We start from the raw sequence: 19574 nt of genomic DNA on the forward strand, positions 1-19574 counted from the left end.
CAATGCAAATTTTTTTAGCTTAGTGACATTTTTTCGTTAACCAGACAAGCAAAAGCAATTTTTCAAGATTCTGCCCATGAGGAGAATTTTCTTGTCATTTGATGTGAAAACTTACACACCTAGTACCAAAAGGAAACAGGTATAAGCCCCCCCCCCCCTCCGAAGAAAAAATGTTTCTGGTCCTTAACATGGCAGCAAAAGTGATGCGGTGACGCGGTTTTCTTTTTTCCCCTTTTTTCCTTAACAATGCTGGTTTGGCACTATTGATGCAACAGTTATTGTGACGGTCTTTTATCACTGGCTGCATAATACTTCCGTTTTCTGTTTAGCATTTTTAGACATGCAAACAGGGATATCAAGGATAGCTGTACTGATTAGTATGTGACCCCCCTAAAAATGCCATGACGCTCACGTGACCAGAAACGATCTTTTTTTGGCCTAATGGACAACTGTGATACTCAAAAGTTTGGTGATCTATTTTCCACTGTTTCATTCTCAGAGTTGTATGAAAATTTTGATATTTGTCATGACAACGACTACGACCTTCTCAGCACGTCGAGACCAGCCATACTGTAGCAGTGCTAAAAATAGACCATGGGCTTTCTGTAGGGAGGAGGCATATTGTCTGTGATTGATACATTAGGATCAAAATGCAACGAAAATTTAATTTCATTGACCATCACTTCAAGTGCCTGTCATTCAAGTACGTCACTTCAGATATTGGACATTGCACGCCAAGTACTGACTGAATTTTATGTCCCGGTCTTTGGTAGTCCGTGTGGGCTACCATTTCATGGATTTTGGTAGCCCCAGGGAAAAGTTGGTAGTCTGTGGACGCGGGACTACCGCTAATTTCGAGCCCTGATATATATATATATATATATATATATATATATATATTATATATATATATATATATATATATATATATATATTATATATATATATATATATATATATATTCGATCACTCTGTATCGGATAGGGTATGGAGAGAAATACTACTATAATATTTTTCATAGACAGCTCTTTGTCATGATAATGTGTCATTCCATGATTCTTTCGATTTCACGAGCGATATTAACGGTAGGTTCAATTTCGTATGTAGACATCAATATAATCTATCCTCACGTGGGTCTTGGTACAACCAGTCTTCTCTTGGTCGCAGAAAATCTGGATTAGATGAATCCGTGTACGTCAATGGAACGTGCCATATGTATCTAGATGAAGAGATCAAAGTTTTTGTGTTTTGCCGGCAAATACTACATACACACACACAGAAATGTGCAATGGTATAATAGATCCACGATTATAATGATTATGATAATGGTGATATCATTGTCATGAAACGTGTTTCTTGATTTGATTGATAGACAAATAATATTTTTGAAAAGTATTCTTAATATTTTACCCATTGTTCGGATATTGGTCCTGGTAATAGTCATTCGGATCTGTTAGAAAGTAGGTTTGTTCAACAATTACTGTGTTGGTATCAGTACGGTTGACAGTGACAATAGGGTGTCCTGCCATCAACGTGAAAGAATCCATGACCATCTTGACATCAGTTCCTTTAAAGCCTTCGTCAGCCTGAATTTAAAGGGAGATGAAATAGTGTTGGTTGTTTCTGCATCTCCATTACTCCAGGAAAGTGAAAACAAACAGTTCCTGACTTTTAGATGGTTTGTGCATCATGGAACCGCAGCGAAAGAGGTAAGAGGAAAACAGAACTGCGTCGTAGAAAGTTTGAATATGCTGAAAACATTTAAGCTTATGATACCGAAAGTTTCAAGAAAGAGCAATATCACTAAGTTACAAATAAACTTTGATCTAATGACAAAAAATCGCGCAAAAGATGTATTGACCTGACCGTTTTGGAACTCGGTCAGATCGAGTCATTCCGATATTTGATTCATGACTGAAATTTGCAAAAGAATAACATTTACAATCATACATGAAATTGAATAAATTAACATCGCCTTAAAGCACATGAGATGGACATCACTAATCTGTAGATCTATAGGAAAATTTCAGTAAACTGAAAACTCCTTTATGGATATTGTGTGTTTCCGTTTTCATGTTCTCAGATTGAAACTATAACGATTTTATTATGTTACCTTGGTTAGAATTGCCCATAGATCGTCAGACACAGTGTTGCCATATTGGTAAGTCTGTAGGTAGTCTTTTAGGCCGTTGTGGATTACCGATTCGTCAAGAAATGACCGGAAGTGACGACATATTGCAGCACCCTGAAATCGAAAAACCGTTACACAATAGTAATACTGACTCCAGTTTTGTTGGAAAAAATGAAAATAATTGCACACGTCAAAGTTTATCAAAGATGATAATGATTTGATCAACGTTCTGACATGGCGGCGTTCAACAGTAGCCGGATAATTCTTCAGAGTATACATGATGACTCGTTATATAAAACAATTACAACCGAATTTGAAAAAGTTACTCATGCATGAACGATATAAATATGCAAAAATTCCTTACCTTACTGTAAGTTATAGTATCAAACATGCTACTAATTTCGCTGTTCCACCCCACTGGAAGGATAAGTGGTCTCGCAGATGACGATCTTGAATCGGCAGTGTAAGCTGACGCCATATCCAAAACATGGAATGAATCCCACTGTAATATAAATACGTATATTTGATACAGAAACATCTTCTCTTTGAATGGAATATTTTGAATGTCGGTTACAGGACATCTATATTGAAATATAAATGCATGGAAATTTGAGTCGCAATGCGATGTTTATTTATGTTTAAAGCCATTATTGGGACGTGATTTTATTCGGACTTGGACAGTCACGATTATGAGTTTCATGAACGTCAACTTGTGTCTCGATAATCCAATACGACGGCCGGGCGATCATTCAGTTAGGTTGTTTTTCATGTTTTGAATCGTTATTAGACATGCATGGATAGATTTTATTATTTTTTACATAAGAACTATGTAGCATGATGTACACATGAATGACAAGATTTGTTGTAAAATGATCGATGTACGGTTACATACACAATGTTCTGTCGCGGCAGATTTGTACAGGCCAGATATTGTCGTCCATTTTCAAGTAGTGCACGCTAATAAGAATTTTGCAAGTGTAACTAAGTCTTCAACATTGAAGATTTGGTGATTATCTTTCACTGTTTCAAGTGTGGCTTTAACTTAAAGCAATGAGCGATTTACAATGACTCTGGTAGCCACAATGCTAGTCTATCACACTCCGTTAGTTGATTAGTAAAATGATTCACTATATATTCATAGAGAAAGAGTGTTTCAATCCAAACATCTTATCAGTACCCAAAAACAGTTGATCGAGCGGGAACTACGTCATTTTCCGATAACTTAAGAAGTTGTTTCTTCGCGAGTATAGCCACTGTACGCTATTTGTTATTGTTCTTTGATTCCGTTTTTTTACCATTCAACATTTCAGTCGATAGCGTTAAAGTAATTAAAGCTTCTTTGCACGGGTAAATCGCTAAATTTGAATTTTGAAGATTGGACATCTACGCATACGCAGATTTTGTATTTGCAATTCTTGAGTTATCCTGTAGACTGGTCTCATGCAAAACAGCTTTTCACAGAGCCGGTGGAAAAACGTCATTCAAAGAACCTACTTCGGAATCAAATGTCGCACGCTGATTAGTAGTATTACTAGTATATTCTAAGCGTGGTTTTGTCAATCCAGTGGTCCATCAGAATTCCGGCGTTCTTTGTACTTTCTTGTAAACGCCTTCGAGCGACTGCTCTTTCAGTATGTACAATAAATGCTGATTTTGGTTAGATCTGACAGCAAGAGTCACATTCTAGGTCCCTCCTCGATAACTTACATACTTCCAGTCAGGTTCCACGTGATCGACTCCCAGATAAGTGACGAAGCTAGCGAAACCTTCATTCAGCCAGATGTGTTCCCACCAGTCCATTGTAACCAGATTTCCGAACCACTGAAAATGAAAATAGCGGATGTATATTGCTGTGCAAATCATGGTTGGCTGTCCCGTCTTTAGAAATGCATAACATATTTATGAACACCCTCTCCTTCACTCTGTCGAAGGCAAATGCATGTATGTAGAAAAATAAATGTTTATTGATGCGGACATCACAGCACGTAAACGTACCTAAAATTGAAAAGCAGTAAAGTAACTTTTTAATTTTTTGAACTTTGTCCATGCATTGACTTCTCCCACCGTCCTGTCTAATACATAAGTTCTTACACAACGAAAAAGCCTAATGTAAGAATTTTAAGACTCTGATATTACCTTTGGACATATCATTTTTTCGACATAATACAGATAAAAAATGTTACCGAGGACTGCTGTCATACAGCAAACAATTAAGAATGGAAACTGATATCAGAAGTTATATTATTTATTGTGATGTATGTTGACAATATTCTCTGACTCGTACCACTCTCTTTTCTGCCATCAATTAATAATATCATAATGATTCTGTGATTACAAATGCACTAAAGAGCGATTGGGTTACAAGCCACAAAAAGTCAAAAGAAAACCATAAATGTTGTTGCGAAGAAAATATTCACCTACTCCTGAGAAATTTACCTTATGTGCCAACTCATGAGCTACTACCAAGGCCACGGTTTGTTTTCTGCTCGGAGTATTCACTTCCGGGTCATATATCATTGTGCCTTCACTGTATTGCACCAATCCCCAGTTTTCCATCGCTCCAGCCAAGAACTGCGGAATGGCGACCATGTCTGTTCGATGAAGTCGGTTCAAAAATCCATTTTAGAAAACTTAATTTAATCATTGACGCCATATGTATGTATGAATGTTCGACCTCCGAGAGCACAATACAACTATAAACAAAATTGTTTATTACTGTATATGCTGCAGCGTAATATCTTCGATGACGAATATATAACCAACGTGCCTTTACGTAGATCACGATAAAAAGTGAGTTGATATCCAGAAGACGTGTTTGACTTGAGACTTTGCGAGCTATATTCATTTTTTTCAACAAAACAATGAAAACTCCGTTGATTCGGAAGTCTGGGGAATCAACATCTTCTCGACCAACATTCATTATATGGATTTTTATCGAACGTGGATGGATGACACTGGGGAAAATGCCATCACAAATTGTGACGCAAAGGTATACCTACCGAGCTTGGATATCGGGTAAGGTATCCCATAATGCTCTTCGAAGAATCTTAGCATTTTCAAACCAATGTGCAGAGAGTAGTTAGCTGCCGTGATGTAATCAGGCTGCGCCCATACTCGAAACTTTAAATGTTAAGAAAAAGGAAACATGAAGAAATTATCCGAAATATAATGAAACATAAATGACAACGCTAATCGTTTTAGGAAAACGATAATAACACAGTTCAATGGGCGTGACGTAAATTTTCTACGCACTATCCTATGTATGACTGGCGTTAACTTACTGAGGTTCAAAGATGACAACATAAATCTAGCTCTCTATCTCTCTATCTATCTATCTATCTATCTATCTATCTATCTATCTATCTACCTATCTATATCTTTCTTTCTATCTACCTATCTATCTACCTATCTAGCTAGCTAGCTAGCAAGCTATCTATCTTTCTTTCTTTCTTTCTATCTACCTATCGATCTACCTATCTATATCTTTCTTTCTATCTACCTATCTATCTATCTAGCTAGCAAGCTAGCTATCCATCTATCTACTACATATATTAAGACAAGATATAAACACACACACATATATATATATATATATATATATATATATATATATATATATATATATATATATATATATATATATATATTAATTACCGTGAGATCACCGTCAACAAGGTCCAAAGATGGAAAGTCAGACACGACCACAGCTAATAGGTAAGTGGGCATAACGAGTGACGTTTCAAAGGTTGTTTCTATCCAGTCGTCCTCAATGTTTGTTTCATTAATGACCGGCATGTTGGACAGGGCGTGACGTTTATCTCGATGGACGATGATCATGTCAAAGGTCGCCTTGAAGCTTGGTTCATCAAAACAGGGGAATATTGTACGCGCCGCCACGGACTGACATTGCGACGCCACCAAGTCACTGTAGTGAGGGGAAGAACAATGAAAATTGCACGCTTTACATTGTATGATTTATAAAATTGCCCAAGAGATATGATCACTTGTACACTTCTGAAGAAAACAAACGATTTCTCATGGCAAGAAAGTTTAAAACTATAGCCTGGTATCAGGCGTCACTTGTATTTCTTTGTCCAATAAATTTAGTGAGAAAAGTATTGTTTGGGTTCACCTGAGCATTGTGATCATTTTTGAGAACAGAACTCAACCGTCCCGACATATTTTAAAAGGCACTGTGAATAGATAAATGTACCCAGAAATGGTTCTATGCATGTTATTGTCAGGACGAAAATGACATTGCGGCGAGCGAGCACAATTATCAAATGCGCTAACACTGTGATTTCAACATTCTCTCGTATCTATAACATCTGTTTGTTTTTCTGCTTTCAAGTGTCTCGGTAGTCCATTAAATGTTCTTTATTTCTTACCTATTACTTCTATTTTTGCTGTCACAGTGACTTATGCAGGCCCCTAAAGTACACTGCTGTCATAGTGACTAAACTATCATGGTCACCCTATTCCGCTTAGGGTTCAAAGTTCATGGTGATGGGCTTATCTTTATCAATGTTCGTCAACGGCGTCACTGAGAGAAATCGTCTATATTTGCCTGGATCATGAATTATATTTTATCACAGACAGTAGAGAGAAATATTTCGTTACTGTCTATGATTTAATATGTGTATCTTATATTGAAGGAACGGTTGGCAAAACAAGGCTTATACCCGGCTCACGGAGTATGAGCCCTGAGTAGAAAGAGGTGGCATTGTTACTAACTCTGTCAGAAATAAGAATCAGTGTTACTGACGTGTAATGAGTAAACAATTGTTCTTAAAAGAGATATCCGTTGTATCTCCATTGAGTTAGATACTGCCTCTATGCTTGCACATACCGCAAATCTCAGAGATGGGACCAAGTAGGGAAGGTCCTCCTTGAAACTCAAATCAATGCAATTTGAGCAAAATTTTGTTTCTGGTTTGTTCCTAATATTTAATCGACGGTCTATTGTGAATAGACCATTTTAAATTACACACATAAAAACAAACAGACACACAAACACACGCTGAAATTACTAACTTTGTCCCTTTGATGTGTAAAAGTAGTACAGGGCTGCCAGTGGATAAAAACTTTATCGTCTAAAATGATATTTTTGAAAAATATTAATAACGACAACGTTTTTACAGAATTGTGTCGTTCAACTGAACGTCTTACTTTCCTTTATGAATTAAAGTAATTGCGAATATACGAAAGCAGATTTTCGATGATGTTCAAGAAACCACGATTCTTACATTGACACCGTGAAATGACAGAGCAGGGTTACTTGGTCGACAACAAACCAGATAAATGTCTGTCTTAGTCAACGCCTGACATTTTCGTAGTACAGTAGGAAAACAATGACACGCAAAGAACACGTAGTTGGAATCTCCCTTCTAATTTTAAGAATTTTGAATATTTAAAATCTGCGAAATCGGTCCAAAATAAGCTTCACAGCAATTTTTCTTCAATTCGTCAATACAAAATCAATGTATTTGAGCTTTTCATGACCGAACTGCAAATTGAGGGGAGAACGTGAAAGTAAATCTTTACACTGAAAAGTTAACAAAGGACTATTTGCATTTAATGTTACACTGTGAATTCAGATGTTTCCCCTAAATACTTGTATTGTAATTGTATTTTATGTTCTTTGAAATAAAAAAAATCAAACAAATGGGCCAGCTGCTCCAACTTTTGATGAGTTTAATTTAACACAGGAATGGCGGCCATTTTGAATTTCACTGATTGGAAATGTTCGGTATTAAATTTGTTTCTTTTTTACTAAATTTTCCACTGTTACGTTGCCCTTGACTTTTATTATTGATATCTATGATTCGTATTATTTTTCTAATAGAATGACTTCAAATTTCAATACGTAAGTTTAAGCAGCAGTTTGATTCTTTCAATTTCGAGGCATGTACTGCAAAGGAAAAAAAAACAAAAAAAACAAGAATCACAAAAAAATCATAAAAAGTTCCGGCTTCTGCACTTGTCCTTCTTGCTCCTCCAAATAGTGAATACATGAATTTTGTCGGAGACAACATTTAGATTTAGTGTTTTTTTGTTTCTCATGACATAGTTCCGCTGAATAGACATACAGTGTGACAAAACATACACAGTATATGGACAAGATATCAGGGATCTACTACCGTGTTTCGTAAAGGGCAAAAGATGGCGTTTGTAGCCTGTGTTGTCTTGCATAGAAAATCCGAAACATAAGCCTATTTTTGCTTCGTGTCAAAATTCCTAATCAAATCGTCTTATCGTGGTCACACAGGGTCCATCGAAACGCTTCTGAAACGTCACGGGTCAAATACTTGCATACACAAATACGTGTGATCGTCCTTCGTGGTCCTTGAACTTTTCAGATTGGAGACGGTTTTGCCAGACCTGAGCCGATGTACGCATTAACTCTATCCGCAACACGCTTTCTGACAGACCAAGCAGCTTCAGGGACATTCTAAACGCCCTAATGCGGCAGATATTTGTAATGTATTACATTCATCTCGCTTTCGTTACTTGGGCTGCACAGACTACTGCAATAATCGGTCCAACGAAAATGTCAAATTACTGATTGTCTGCCCAGATGAAAGTATCCAACGAATGTGGCGCCGAACATGCAGGGACAACTTGTTTATTTAAATGAAGGCTGTGCAAAAGGGTCTCAACCAGCCAGCCGAGCAGTGCCATTGCAAAATGAAGTCACTGAAACTCAGATACAAGGAAGTTGTAGACAGCAACAGATGAAGTGGTACTAGAATCTCGATGCCTCTTTTCAAGTAACCGTGAAAACGAAAGACAGGCCACAACGAATGGTTTACGCCCACCATCTCGCGGTGCTGTATGCTTAGCCATATACTTTTTTGAACTGGGGAGGGCGCATTAAAGGTATACAGTCACCTGTAATCTAAGTATGCCCATTTATGGTCAAAGTATGCGCACTAAACACAGAAACAAAGAATTAACTTTGTTCCTGTGGACACATACGGACTCAAATTATTAATCCTCCGCATTTGTAGTGTCTCTAAAACGGTTTTTGGTTTTACCTTAGTGTGAACACGGCATCGGATAACTTAAATATCGACTTAACGATAGTCAAGTGTTTGGACATGATATTAACATATCAGCCAATTTGTGTAACTTTTATGACTAAAATGACGTTATCTGCTTTAGAGATAGGAGTGCTCCGCTTATATAAGTTTGGCTATAGATCTTAGTCTCTGGTAGAAGGCAGCTTATCATAAAACGCTGTAGTAGCTAGACTGTGTCGTTCATTGCATTTTGGTGGAGAGTTTGAAACTATAACAATGCAAAACTAGGCTTACACTACATTCGGCGGGGTACCATAGAAACTTCGGTACAATCCGTGAAAGTTTAAGGTCAGAGGAGCGTCGAAGTTCGCATGGAAGATGTAATCTTCTCCTGCTGCTAACGGTGTCGCCGTTTCAATGACGTAAAATTGATTGACTTCATCTTCGTAGAGGTGTGAGATCGCTACGTCATTCTGCAGACTGTCTGTCAGATAAGTGTTCTCATGGTAGAGATTTAGATCCCGTACGTGAATTTTGATGGTGTTTGTCGTCGCGTATACGTGCATGACGATGCTAACATTACCGTCAAAGGAATACTGTTTGGTTGCGTCTTTGGGATCCAGGTAAATCTTAAGCCAGACTGTGTAGTGCTTTGGTTTTATGTCTTCTGAAAGACGGCCATAGAAGGGGTCAGATTCTGTAGGTCCCTCAACTGGAATGTCCGGCATGGGCGGACATTCGATATCGTCTTCAGGATCATCACTTGGTGGAGGGACCACGCTTGGGCAGACGACTTCATCCTCGTTTGACGGCCGTGGAATGAAGTAAAACAAGACGGCCACTCCGACGAGAAGCAGGACAAACGCCGTCACGATTGCGATCAAGGACTTCTTTGAAATATAGTAGCCATCCGATTTTTTGATGGAATCCTCACCAATGGGTTCACTCATCTCGTATTTCATCATTTTAGAAGTAGTATTAACACAATCGAAGGAAGAAACGACAGAGATCAGTAAAACTGGCAAGCCAGTCGATAGCTGACAGCTGTGACCACTGCTAACTGTGTCTCTGCATCAATCATTGCCTAAACAGTATCATCCTCCTATCAGACCGATGCATTCCGCTATCTTCTAAGTAGGGTTGTTATCTTTCGTTATATATTACACTTTGATCATTCTGTGTTTACTGACGACATGTGACAACTGTAATGGTTCATAGCAAAGGTAAATTAGCCGAACAACATCATTATCTTGGCAAGATAGTATTCTGCGTCCCTCAGACTGCCATCAGTACGTAGGACATACCTATCAAACCTTATCGAAACAAAGTTATCATGTTAGCTGGAGAAGGCGTGGAGGAATTATCATTGTAGTTGCAAACTAAACAAAGGTTAAAAAATTTTCAGCATTTGAGTCTAGCCAGGAAAACAAAGAGAGGCATTGTATAAAATGTATCTTTGTGATTAGCACGGAAAAGGGTCAAATGTGAATATTGCCTTGTTTTCTTCTTCTCAATTTTGTCTTATGTATCATCCTGAGGTGAGAGACAACATGCTTTGAGGAAATAACGGGTGCTTTAATATGAATAATTCCAACGCCTTGGAAAGCTATGAAGTCCGGTGACTTAATTGGTTGATGATGAGTGTTCTACCAAGATACGAAATTACAGTAGCATATGGTTTCCATTTTTTTAGAGTACTCGCAACTGAATCTAACAAACCTTCACAGTTTTTTTTCCATAAAGGTAACGTCATTGCCAAGGTGAACTCCTAGAATTTTCAAACCTTTGTTGTTGTAAGCAAGTCCCAAAGGAGTGTCTTTCCTATTCTGCCACTTGCCTACCCACAGGCCTTTTGACTTTAGAAAATTAATCTTTGCATTGGATGCACGCTGATAAATATTAAGCCAGTTTCGAATACCTTCAAAGTCAGTATTACGTGTGACAAAGATATTGAGATCATCAGCATATGCAGAAAGATAGTGTTTTCTAGAGTCCGAACAAGGCAGTGGAAAACCATTCAAAGCATCGCCAGTCCGTAATTTTTGTAGAAAACGTTCAATATTGTGTACAAATGACCAGACAAAACGCATCCTTGAGGATGCCACGGCCAAAGACAAAAGGTTTGGTCAGATCAGATTGACTTTTAGAATGCTTTCGGCGTTATTATATATAAGTTTGATGTATACGACAGTGCATACGACAGTGTCACGGATGAGGTATATATTATCAAAAATGGTTCTTTTTGGAATGCAGTAGGTTTGATCGAAGTGGATAATTTCATTGAGGGCATACTTCTATCTCAATGAGGTGCTTTTGTCAGAATTTTATAATCTGCACACAAGATTAAGACTGGTCTCAAGTTTTTTAGTAGACCATTATCGCCATTTTTCGGTAACAAAGTGAGTGTTGCTCTACGACAAGAAAGAGGGAGTTGACCGGTTTGTACTGAATGGAGAACGACTTCATGGTAATCTTTTCCAATAATACTCCAGAAGCATTTATAAAATTCGGCCGGGATGCCGTCTATACCTGGTTTTTTTTTTATTTCCAAGTTTTCTAACAGCTCTAGAAAGTTCATCAAATGTGATCGATGTTTCGAGAACTTCTTTGGTGTCATTTTTAAGTTGTGGCAAGTCACTTAATAGTTTATCCGTCTGATCCTTGCTGATTTGTTCTGGAGTGTAAGATCTTTTATAGAAATCTCTAGCTATCTTGCGTATTGCAGCTGGACCTTCAATGATTTCTTCATCACTGTTATTCAATTTGAGATGTATTATCATTTTTCGCGCACTCTTGCGACGCTCAAGGTAAAAAAAGTAACGTGTTGATTTGTCGCTTTCGTTAATATTTTGAAACCTCGCACGGACCCAGGCTCCTCTTGTTTCAGTTTTGAGAAGATCATTTAGCTGGGTTTTCTTATTTTCATATTCTGCATGACTGATATGATCTGCCGATACTTGGTTTTCTAGGTTCGAGAGATCTTTCATCAATTTTTCCTTAGCTCTTACTTGAGCTCGTCGACGCCCTATCTGAAGTTTGCCTGCGTCCCACCACTCTTGAATGGAAAGAAATCGTTCTTTTTAGTGGTCCACTCATACCAGTAATCAATAATAATCTTTCTGTAATTTTCGTCATCAAGCAGTGACGTGTTTAGTGCCCAGTGAGCACTTCTATGTTTTATTTCTTTTTGGCTAATACACATTTGAATAATATTATGGTCAGAATAAGAAACAAGCACAATCATTGCTGATTGAAGTCTGTTTGTGATGATGTGTTTACTAATGTAGAATCTATCAAGTCGTGCATGTGCGTTATTATTGCCATGCAATGTATAGTTCAAATCAGTGGGATGAAGAAGACGCCAAGCGTCGATCAGTTTGAACTTGTTTACAGTTTTACCGAGTATGCTAGAAGATAGCGCGTGTGGTTCGATATGACGTCTGTCAGTATTTGCGTCTAAAGTACAGTTAAAGTCGCCATCGAGGATTATGGGATCGGGTGAGGAGTCTAAGCGAGTAATAAGGTGTTGTAATGTTTAAAATGTATCAATACGTGCTTGACCGTCATTTGGCGCATAGACATTGAAAAATGAAAGATAGTGTTATTAAGTTTAGCGTGAACGTGAAGACGTCGTCCCGGAACGATATCTTCTTTCTGAAGGATATCAGTCCGTGAGTTCGGGTGAAAAAGAATTGCAACACCACTTAAATGAGTGTCAAGATGCGAGTATTCGATCTGGCCCCGCCATACAACTTTCCAAAGAGGTTCATCACCTGTGGCGGTGTGTGTTTCTTGAAGAAAGAAGCAATCACATTTAAGCTGTGTTTTAAGCGTTTCAAGTATAGTAGACCGCTTCAGTGCATCTCTGCAACCACGGGTGTTGCTAGAAAGAATTGAGAGGCAAGTCACGATAAGTAGGGGGAGAATTTAGTGCATCATGTTGGCAACATGAAAGAAAAAAGATGAACGATTCATTACAGTGGTGATCTTTTCCTCTCTTTTTCAAGTCACTCTTTAATTTCTTCATTAATTTACATATTCTTTGCTTTAGAGATTTATCAGTAGGTGGTGCTTTTAGAGCAAGTGACAGAGCTTTGAGCAAGTTACTGAAATCGGGACAAAATTCGCGGCATCTCTCAACGTGATTTTTTTTTGGTTTTTATGTTATCGAGAAAAAGAGCAAGTTTCTTTTGTGATGGCAGCTCAGGGTGTTGCATTGTGACAGTTCGTCTGTGTTTGTATTTTGGATTCTAGAGTAAGATTATGACTGCTTTCATCTGAGTCGCTATCTGAATCATCACTGCTAGTTGTAGTTAATATTGAAAAGCGGCCAGACTTTGGAATGATGTTAGCATTGCATTCGATACGGTCATTAATTTCTTCGCCAGTGGAAGCTGTTTCATTTATACTGGCTGCTTCATTACAAGCAATGTTAGTTGTGTCTAAAACGTTCGTAGCAATTTGTTTGTACTTTAGTGGCGAGTCTAAAAGTTTATCTTCGGTATCAGAAATCGCCTGAAACTTACTCTGGCTTTGTATTTGTCTTCGTCGCTGAGTCCATCAACACTATCGATCGTTTTTTTATTGGCATTACTGGTTGTTCCGATTGGGTGTTATTTTGTGTTGTCATGGGGACGTCTGTGTCGAGAGTTGCATCAATTGTTTCCTCGGCTTTTTCATTAATATTCAGTAATAGAGAACCGCCGAGGGGGAGGTGGTTCTCTGACTTAAACCACGATCCCCCATGAGCTACGACACACTCGGGGCCTTGTTTACTATCAACACAAAAATATTTGAAGATAGCTTGTAAAAATAGATCAAGAAATATTGATAAAATGAGATTTATTCCTGACTGATGAGAGCAAAATTTGATTAGCCACCCTTTCCAAAAATGAAGCATACAGCGGGGGTTCCAGAACCTACCGCTCTTTGTGTAACATATATGTGCGAACTCTTTTAAGTTATTTGGAGATACAATCGTGAAGATGTTTAAAATGAATATGCATGATGGTTTCTTTCAAGCAAGGCAGGTAGTGTGCGTTATCTTGCAGGTGCATGAATGTTGCCACCTGTAAGAGTCAGTCTTAACACATCATCAATGTATGCAAGTGAGGCAGTTGTCCTCTCGACGTGGCACAGGTAAGATGTCTGACTCCGATCACGATCATTTTATAACCCAGAGGTCTATTAGGCCTGTCAAGTCAGATAAAGGTTCTTCTAATGACTATATGTGCGGGTTTTCTCCCACGAGATTTTTGAATGAATTCGATGCGTTTCAGTGTGCGACGAATTTATTGCTGATGGCCAAAAAAGTGAAATCTTGAATATGAAGGCAAAAGTGGTCGACGAGACTTTACGAGTTGATGCACTAGTTTCGGACTCGGATTTGTTGAAAATTTATGATGAAAACATACCTGCAAACACTATAAAAAATGCAGTGGTCTGCGCAGTTATTTGAGAGGTGGAGAAACGAAAGGAATAGACGAATTTTGGAAGGTGAAGTTGAAACTGAAAATTTAAGCGTTATAGAACCTTCTCTACTTCAAATGACAAACGATGAAATAAATTTCTCTTTGGCTCGCTTTGTTCAAGAAGTGAAAAACGGGATCTAATTTTCCATGAAATACTCTATCTGAAATTATCATGGGCATTCAGAAATATGTAAGTGAATATGCTATAAGTGTCAAGTTCATGAACGATCCAATTTTCAAGGACCTACAGAGAAGTTTGGATTGCGTGATGAAATCACGAGCTAAAAGTGGGCTTGGTGTACACAAAAAACAATCACAAATTATAACTTTCGCTGAGGAAAATATAATTTTGGACAAAATGCTCTTGGGAGATCATACCCCTCAGTCGTTGTTGGACACCCAACTGTATCTGTTTGGTCTAAATTTTGCTCTACGGGGAGGTCAGGAGCATCGAAACTTGCGACATAAGAATTCACAAATTCAACAAATTCACAAATTCAATTCGATGGTGCTGGTAGAAAGTTTCTTGAATACCATGAGGATGTAAGCAAATCCAATCAAGAAGGTCTAAAATCCAGAAAACTCCAACCAAAAGTATAGAGGGTATATGAAAACACTGATATGCCAGGAAGGGGCATTGTTCGTCTCTATGAATGATACAACCAGTTATGGTAAGTACTGCCAATCTAAAGATTGTCAATCACAGAAATAGATCTCTAGCTCTCTGAGATTTGAATAATAACTCGTACCTCCTTGTTTCCTTTTTTATTTGCTCTTTATTTGCTAATCTGCTCAATGATCAATTTTTATTTACAGTCCGTCCGATCGACCCGATGGTGCATACTACCAGATCCACTCTCCAAACCTACCACTATTTGTTGGTATACCAACCAACCTTTGGGCCATAATGCTTTGAATGGGACAGTTGCACGGATGTGTAAACAAGCGGGAATTGATGGGTATCGCTCTAACCATTCCCTAAGAGCTACTGCTGCAACCAGACTATTTGATGCAAACGTCGACGAGCAACTGATTTGCGAAAAGACGGGTCACCGAAGCAACGCTGTAAGAAGCTATAAGAGAACCTCTGATCGACAACAGCAAAACATCAGCAGAATTCTACAAGGTTAGTGAGATTATTGTCACCTTGTTAAGCACCTTTGGTAAAACCGATACCATATTAGTTGACAAAGTTTGGCTTTCAATATTTTCACTATCTTGGCCTTTGAAACAATTGTAACTATTGGTGGCAATATCCATATTTTTAGGTTAACAAAACGCGTGAGCAAATAGTGCAAATGAATCTGATCTGGTATTGGTGGACAAATGCTGCTTGTAGTTCCTTAGGGGCGTTAGGCACAAAAGCCGTGTTTTAAAATAAATAGTTCACTTTATATTCACGAAACTCATTGTGAGTGCGAGCATACTATGTATATGTAATACATGACAAAAGTTGTGTGCTCTGATGTTCTGATTTTATTTTCAGGACATAGGAGAACCACCAAAGAAGCTGGCCTGCATTCAACCGACGAGTCAGAGTATTGCCAAACGCGAAGACGCACAAATTTCAAGTGACTCGCAACATCGATCAGAAGCTGAGGTCAGACGGGCTGCCGAAGCATTTGAAAGTCCGCCAAGCAAATCTGCGTCATTGCCATCAATAAATATCTCGAATAAATCTTTCAAAATAAAAGTAACATAATGAAAATAAAATATATCGTTGACCTGCAAAATGTTTTAGTCGTCTTTAATTCCCAGGGTAATCTTGTTGAATGCGAACTTCCTGGAAGGTGATTTTAGAATTACCTGGAGGTAATTCTAGAATCACCTGTCGGTATCACATTCAACTGGATCTTTCCAAATAGAAAGGGAATTCGTCCGGATAATAACCTCCGATTTCAATAGAATGACGTCACGATAGTGGTTTAATGTTTCATTATTAGCTGTGTTGTTAATATTACTTGCAAGAACAGATGTTGTGGTGTTTTCCTGTTCACCTGTAATATGCTGACCATTCAAATTGGCCTCTGTTGTTGCATTATCGATTATTTCGTCTCTTCTTTGAGAAGCTGGATCCTGCGCTTCTGATTCCGTCAGCGAATTTGGCGAATTTGTATCGTTACGATCAACAATAATACGCTCTTTATGTTATTCGATAGGGTTCTGTTCAGAATTACTCGAATTTTACTGTTCGATATATCGATATTATCTTATATCATGGTCTCATACAGAGTACTTTAGATTATTGTTGTGTTGTTTGGGGTAATGCAACGGCAACTAATCTTGACAAAGTTATACTCTTCAAAAACGGGCATTACGCACACTTTTTGAGTTGTCAATTGATTTTCCCTCAGACGCTTTATTTTCTACATTCAATGTTATGTCGATTAGACAGAGAATTTTTTATTTCATGGCACTTTAAGTTTCAAATGTATGAATGGTTATGCTCCACAATATTTATCTAATTTATTTACTCCACAAAGTAATGTTCATGATTATTTTACACGCTCTACTGCACGTGAGAATTGTCATGTACCAAGATGTGTTTTAGGCACTGGACAACGTAGTTTTCATTTCCGTGCCACGAAAGTTTGGAATTCATTACCGAGTGAAGTGAAAAATTTGACTAGTCTGTACACATTCAAATGTAAACTGAAAGAATATGTTAAAAGAAATGTTCCCCTTTAGTATACTTTTGCTTTCTTGTATTGACAGATGTATTTTTTTCCTTTAATTTTTCGAAAATTGTATGAGCCCCGATGAAAATTACTATTTCAGTAACTCGGCCGCTCAGTAAAAGTGTAAATAAAATAAATAAATAAATAAATAAAATCATTTTTGCCAGGACAGTTCTTTCGTATATGTCCAGACTTCCACATTGAAAACATTCGAGTGGGTCTGTTGATATGTAAACGGGATAAAATTTTCCTTCATAAAGAAGGCGCAATACCCCATTGCAGTCTTTGAACTTTGGTTTACTATATAGACTTGTCTCCTAAAAGATTTCACATGTTTGAGATCGGGGTTGCGAAAAGTGTTGTTGAGAACTTTGCCATATCTAAGCAGTTGCTCGCAAAGAAAGGCATTTTGAATGTATGGTGGTACGTTTGAAATAATAACTCTAGTAGCTAGTTGGATCATCGGTGTGGGTTGTACAAACAGATCATTGACATGTACACCTGAAGTGCATACCTGTGTGACCTGCGAAACCGTTTTCAAAAAAAAACCAAAAAAAGCACAACAGTTTTTTTCACTCGTGAGGCAGCCAAAATATCCTCAGTTTCACAATTTTGGCTGCACTTTCAACAAAATCATCCTAGGTAATTCCGTCCAAGTTACCAAACTTAAGGCTGTTCTTCATAGAAAGCTTAGAAAGTTTCCAATCAATATCGCTTTCGGAATCTTGGGTTGGCGTGGCGGCAGCCATATTGATATGGCTAACCAGCAAGACCTACTGAAAGACAGAATCTAGAAGAATCACCGCAAAGCAAGTCAATACACGATCAAAACCGTGACACACACCAAAAAGGCACAAAACAGTCTCGATGAATCGAGATTGGACGAGAAAGTACTCACAGTGGCAGGTAAGTAGTAAGATTATATTGACCTCTAGGACAAAATAAGAATTTTTACACCATTTTATTCATTTATCTAAAGGGAGCGAAGGAAAATTTAACCATCCATGTAACTAAAGTGTGACCCTGACCTATATACGAACTCACGCGCAGCAGTGCATTGTCCTGAACTAAGCGGGGAAATTCCCTGCTGAGTCAGGTCCTGGACTTGCGCAATACAGTAGCTATGACTCACTGGGTATTAGAACGGACCACTAGTGGACATGTAGAAACTTGTTCTGTCTGACCTAAATACACAACATGTATAAACATGTACGGGAAATTCCGTGTGAGTCATCACCATCAAACTAGCCTATATAAAGGGACTTTTACCCCCCGTTGTCAGTCAGTCGCGGAGTCCAGCTGATGTGAATTTTTTCTACTGCATGACTGAGGTCTGAATTTCCGGTAGGTTTTTTGAACTCGGAGTTCCTATCGGTGCGAACTTGTTCACCTGATAGATAAAATTTTAGTAATTTCCTCTGAACTTAAAATGTGACGGAAGACCATTACTTCAAATAATATGAGACGTTTCAGATGAATGGTACTGATATCTAAAGTGTTCACTCTTTTATCTCTACGTACAAATGTAGTTCCTAAGTCGTTCTCTATTCTATTCCCACCAACAAAACATTCAATACTCATTTCATTGCGATCTTTATCAATACTTATGATAATATCACAAGTTGTTCTGTTATCTGTTTTCATAGCATAATATCCAACCAAATCGTCAAATTCATCTCCGTAGCTAACTTTACACATCTAATGAGAACTGTACCATGTTGAAGTATTTTCATATTATCAGTCATCTGTTGATTTACAGTCTGTAAAGTTAATTCAGCTGCCTCATCACCGACGCTTTTCAGACCCAGTTTCTTTAAAGTTGTGTCCCAAAATAATCTAACTGGAACTCCGCTAGCTGTATACGAGCAATAATTCTCCCCTCGTTTATCCACCTTCTTAGTGTATTATCTGCCTTCATTATTGTATTAAGAGGACTAATTTTAAGATGAATTGGTATACCAAGAAGTGCAATGTATGGATTTGTAGGAGTAAGCCAACTACGAAAATCTAACAATTTATATTTGTTTACATTGCTATCAAAATAAATCACATTCGGAGTTCCTGGTGGTTCAGCAACACCTCCTGCAATTTCACTATCCAATATATCTAAGATGTTACGCGGCACATTATAAGGCATGAATTTCTGACTAGCCGAATCCCATGTCAGAGCAAAAGGAGTAGGATTTCGAAGCCTTTGTGGCGTCAATTACAGTTTCATCAATGTCTTTAAGTTCGGAAAATTCTACAACATGTTCGTGGGGTGGCGCCGCGG

At 38.0% G+C, this 19574-nt stretch overlaps 1 protein-coding gene across 3 annotated transcripts in view; it reads right to left on the bottom strand.

The window, feature by feature from the left end:
* LOC139134645 (aminopeptidase N-like) overlaps positions 1-10284 on the bottom strand; it is a 73436-nt gene extending 63152 nt beyond the window's left edge. The window contains exons 1-9 of one of the 3 annotated variants that reach the window (XM_070701599.1): positions 9448-10234; positions 5786-6056; positions 5131-5251; positions 4568-4722; positions 3839-3952; positions 2496-2633; positions 2114-2245; positions 1411-1586; positions 1131-1219 (exon numbers count right to left, since the gene is read on the bottom strand). In XM_070701599.1, coding sequence (XP_070557700.1) covers positions 1131-1219; positions 1411-1586; positions 2114-2245; positions 2496-2633; positions 3839-3952; positions 4568-4722; positions 5131-5251; positions 5786-6056; positions 9448-10118 — 1867 coding nt within the window. In that variant the 5' untranslated portion in view covers positions 10119-10234. Of the gene's footprint in view, positions 1-1130; positions 1220-1410; positions 1587-2113; positions 2246-2495; positions 2634-3838; positions 3953-4567; positions 4723-5130; positions 5252-5785; positions 6057-9447 lie in introns of all 3 variants that reach the window. The other 2 variants (XM_070701601.1, XM_070701600.1) reach the window with 2 other exon arrangements.
* Between the last annotated feature and the right edge of the window lie 9290 nt (positions 10285-19574).

Source organism: Ptychodera flava, chromosome 6 (assembly GCF_041260155.1).
Source record: "Ptychodera flava strain L36383 chromosome 6, AS_Pfla_20210202, whole genome shotgun sequence".
Classification (NCBI taxonomy): Eukaryota; Metazoa; Hemichordata; class Enteropneusta; family Ptychoderidae; genus Ptychodera; species Ptychodera flava.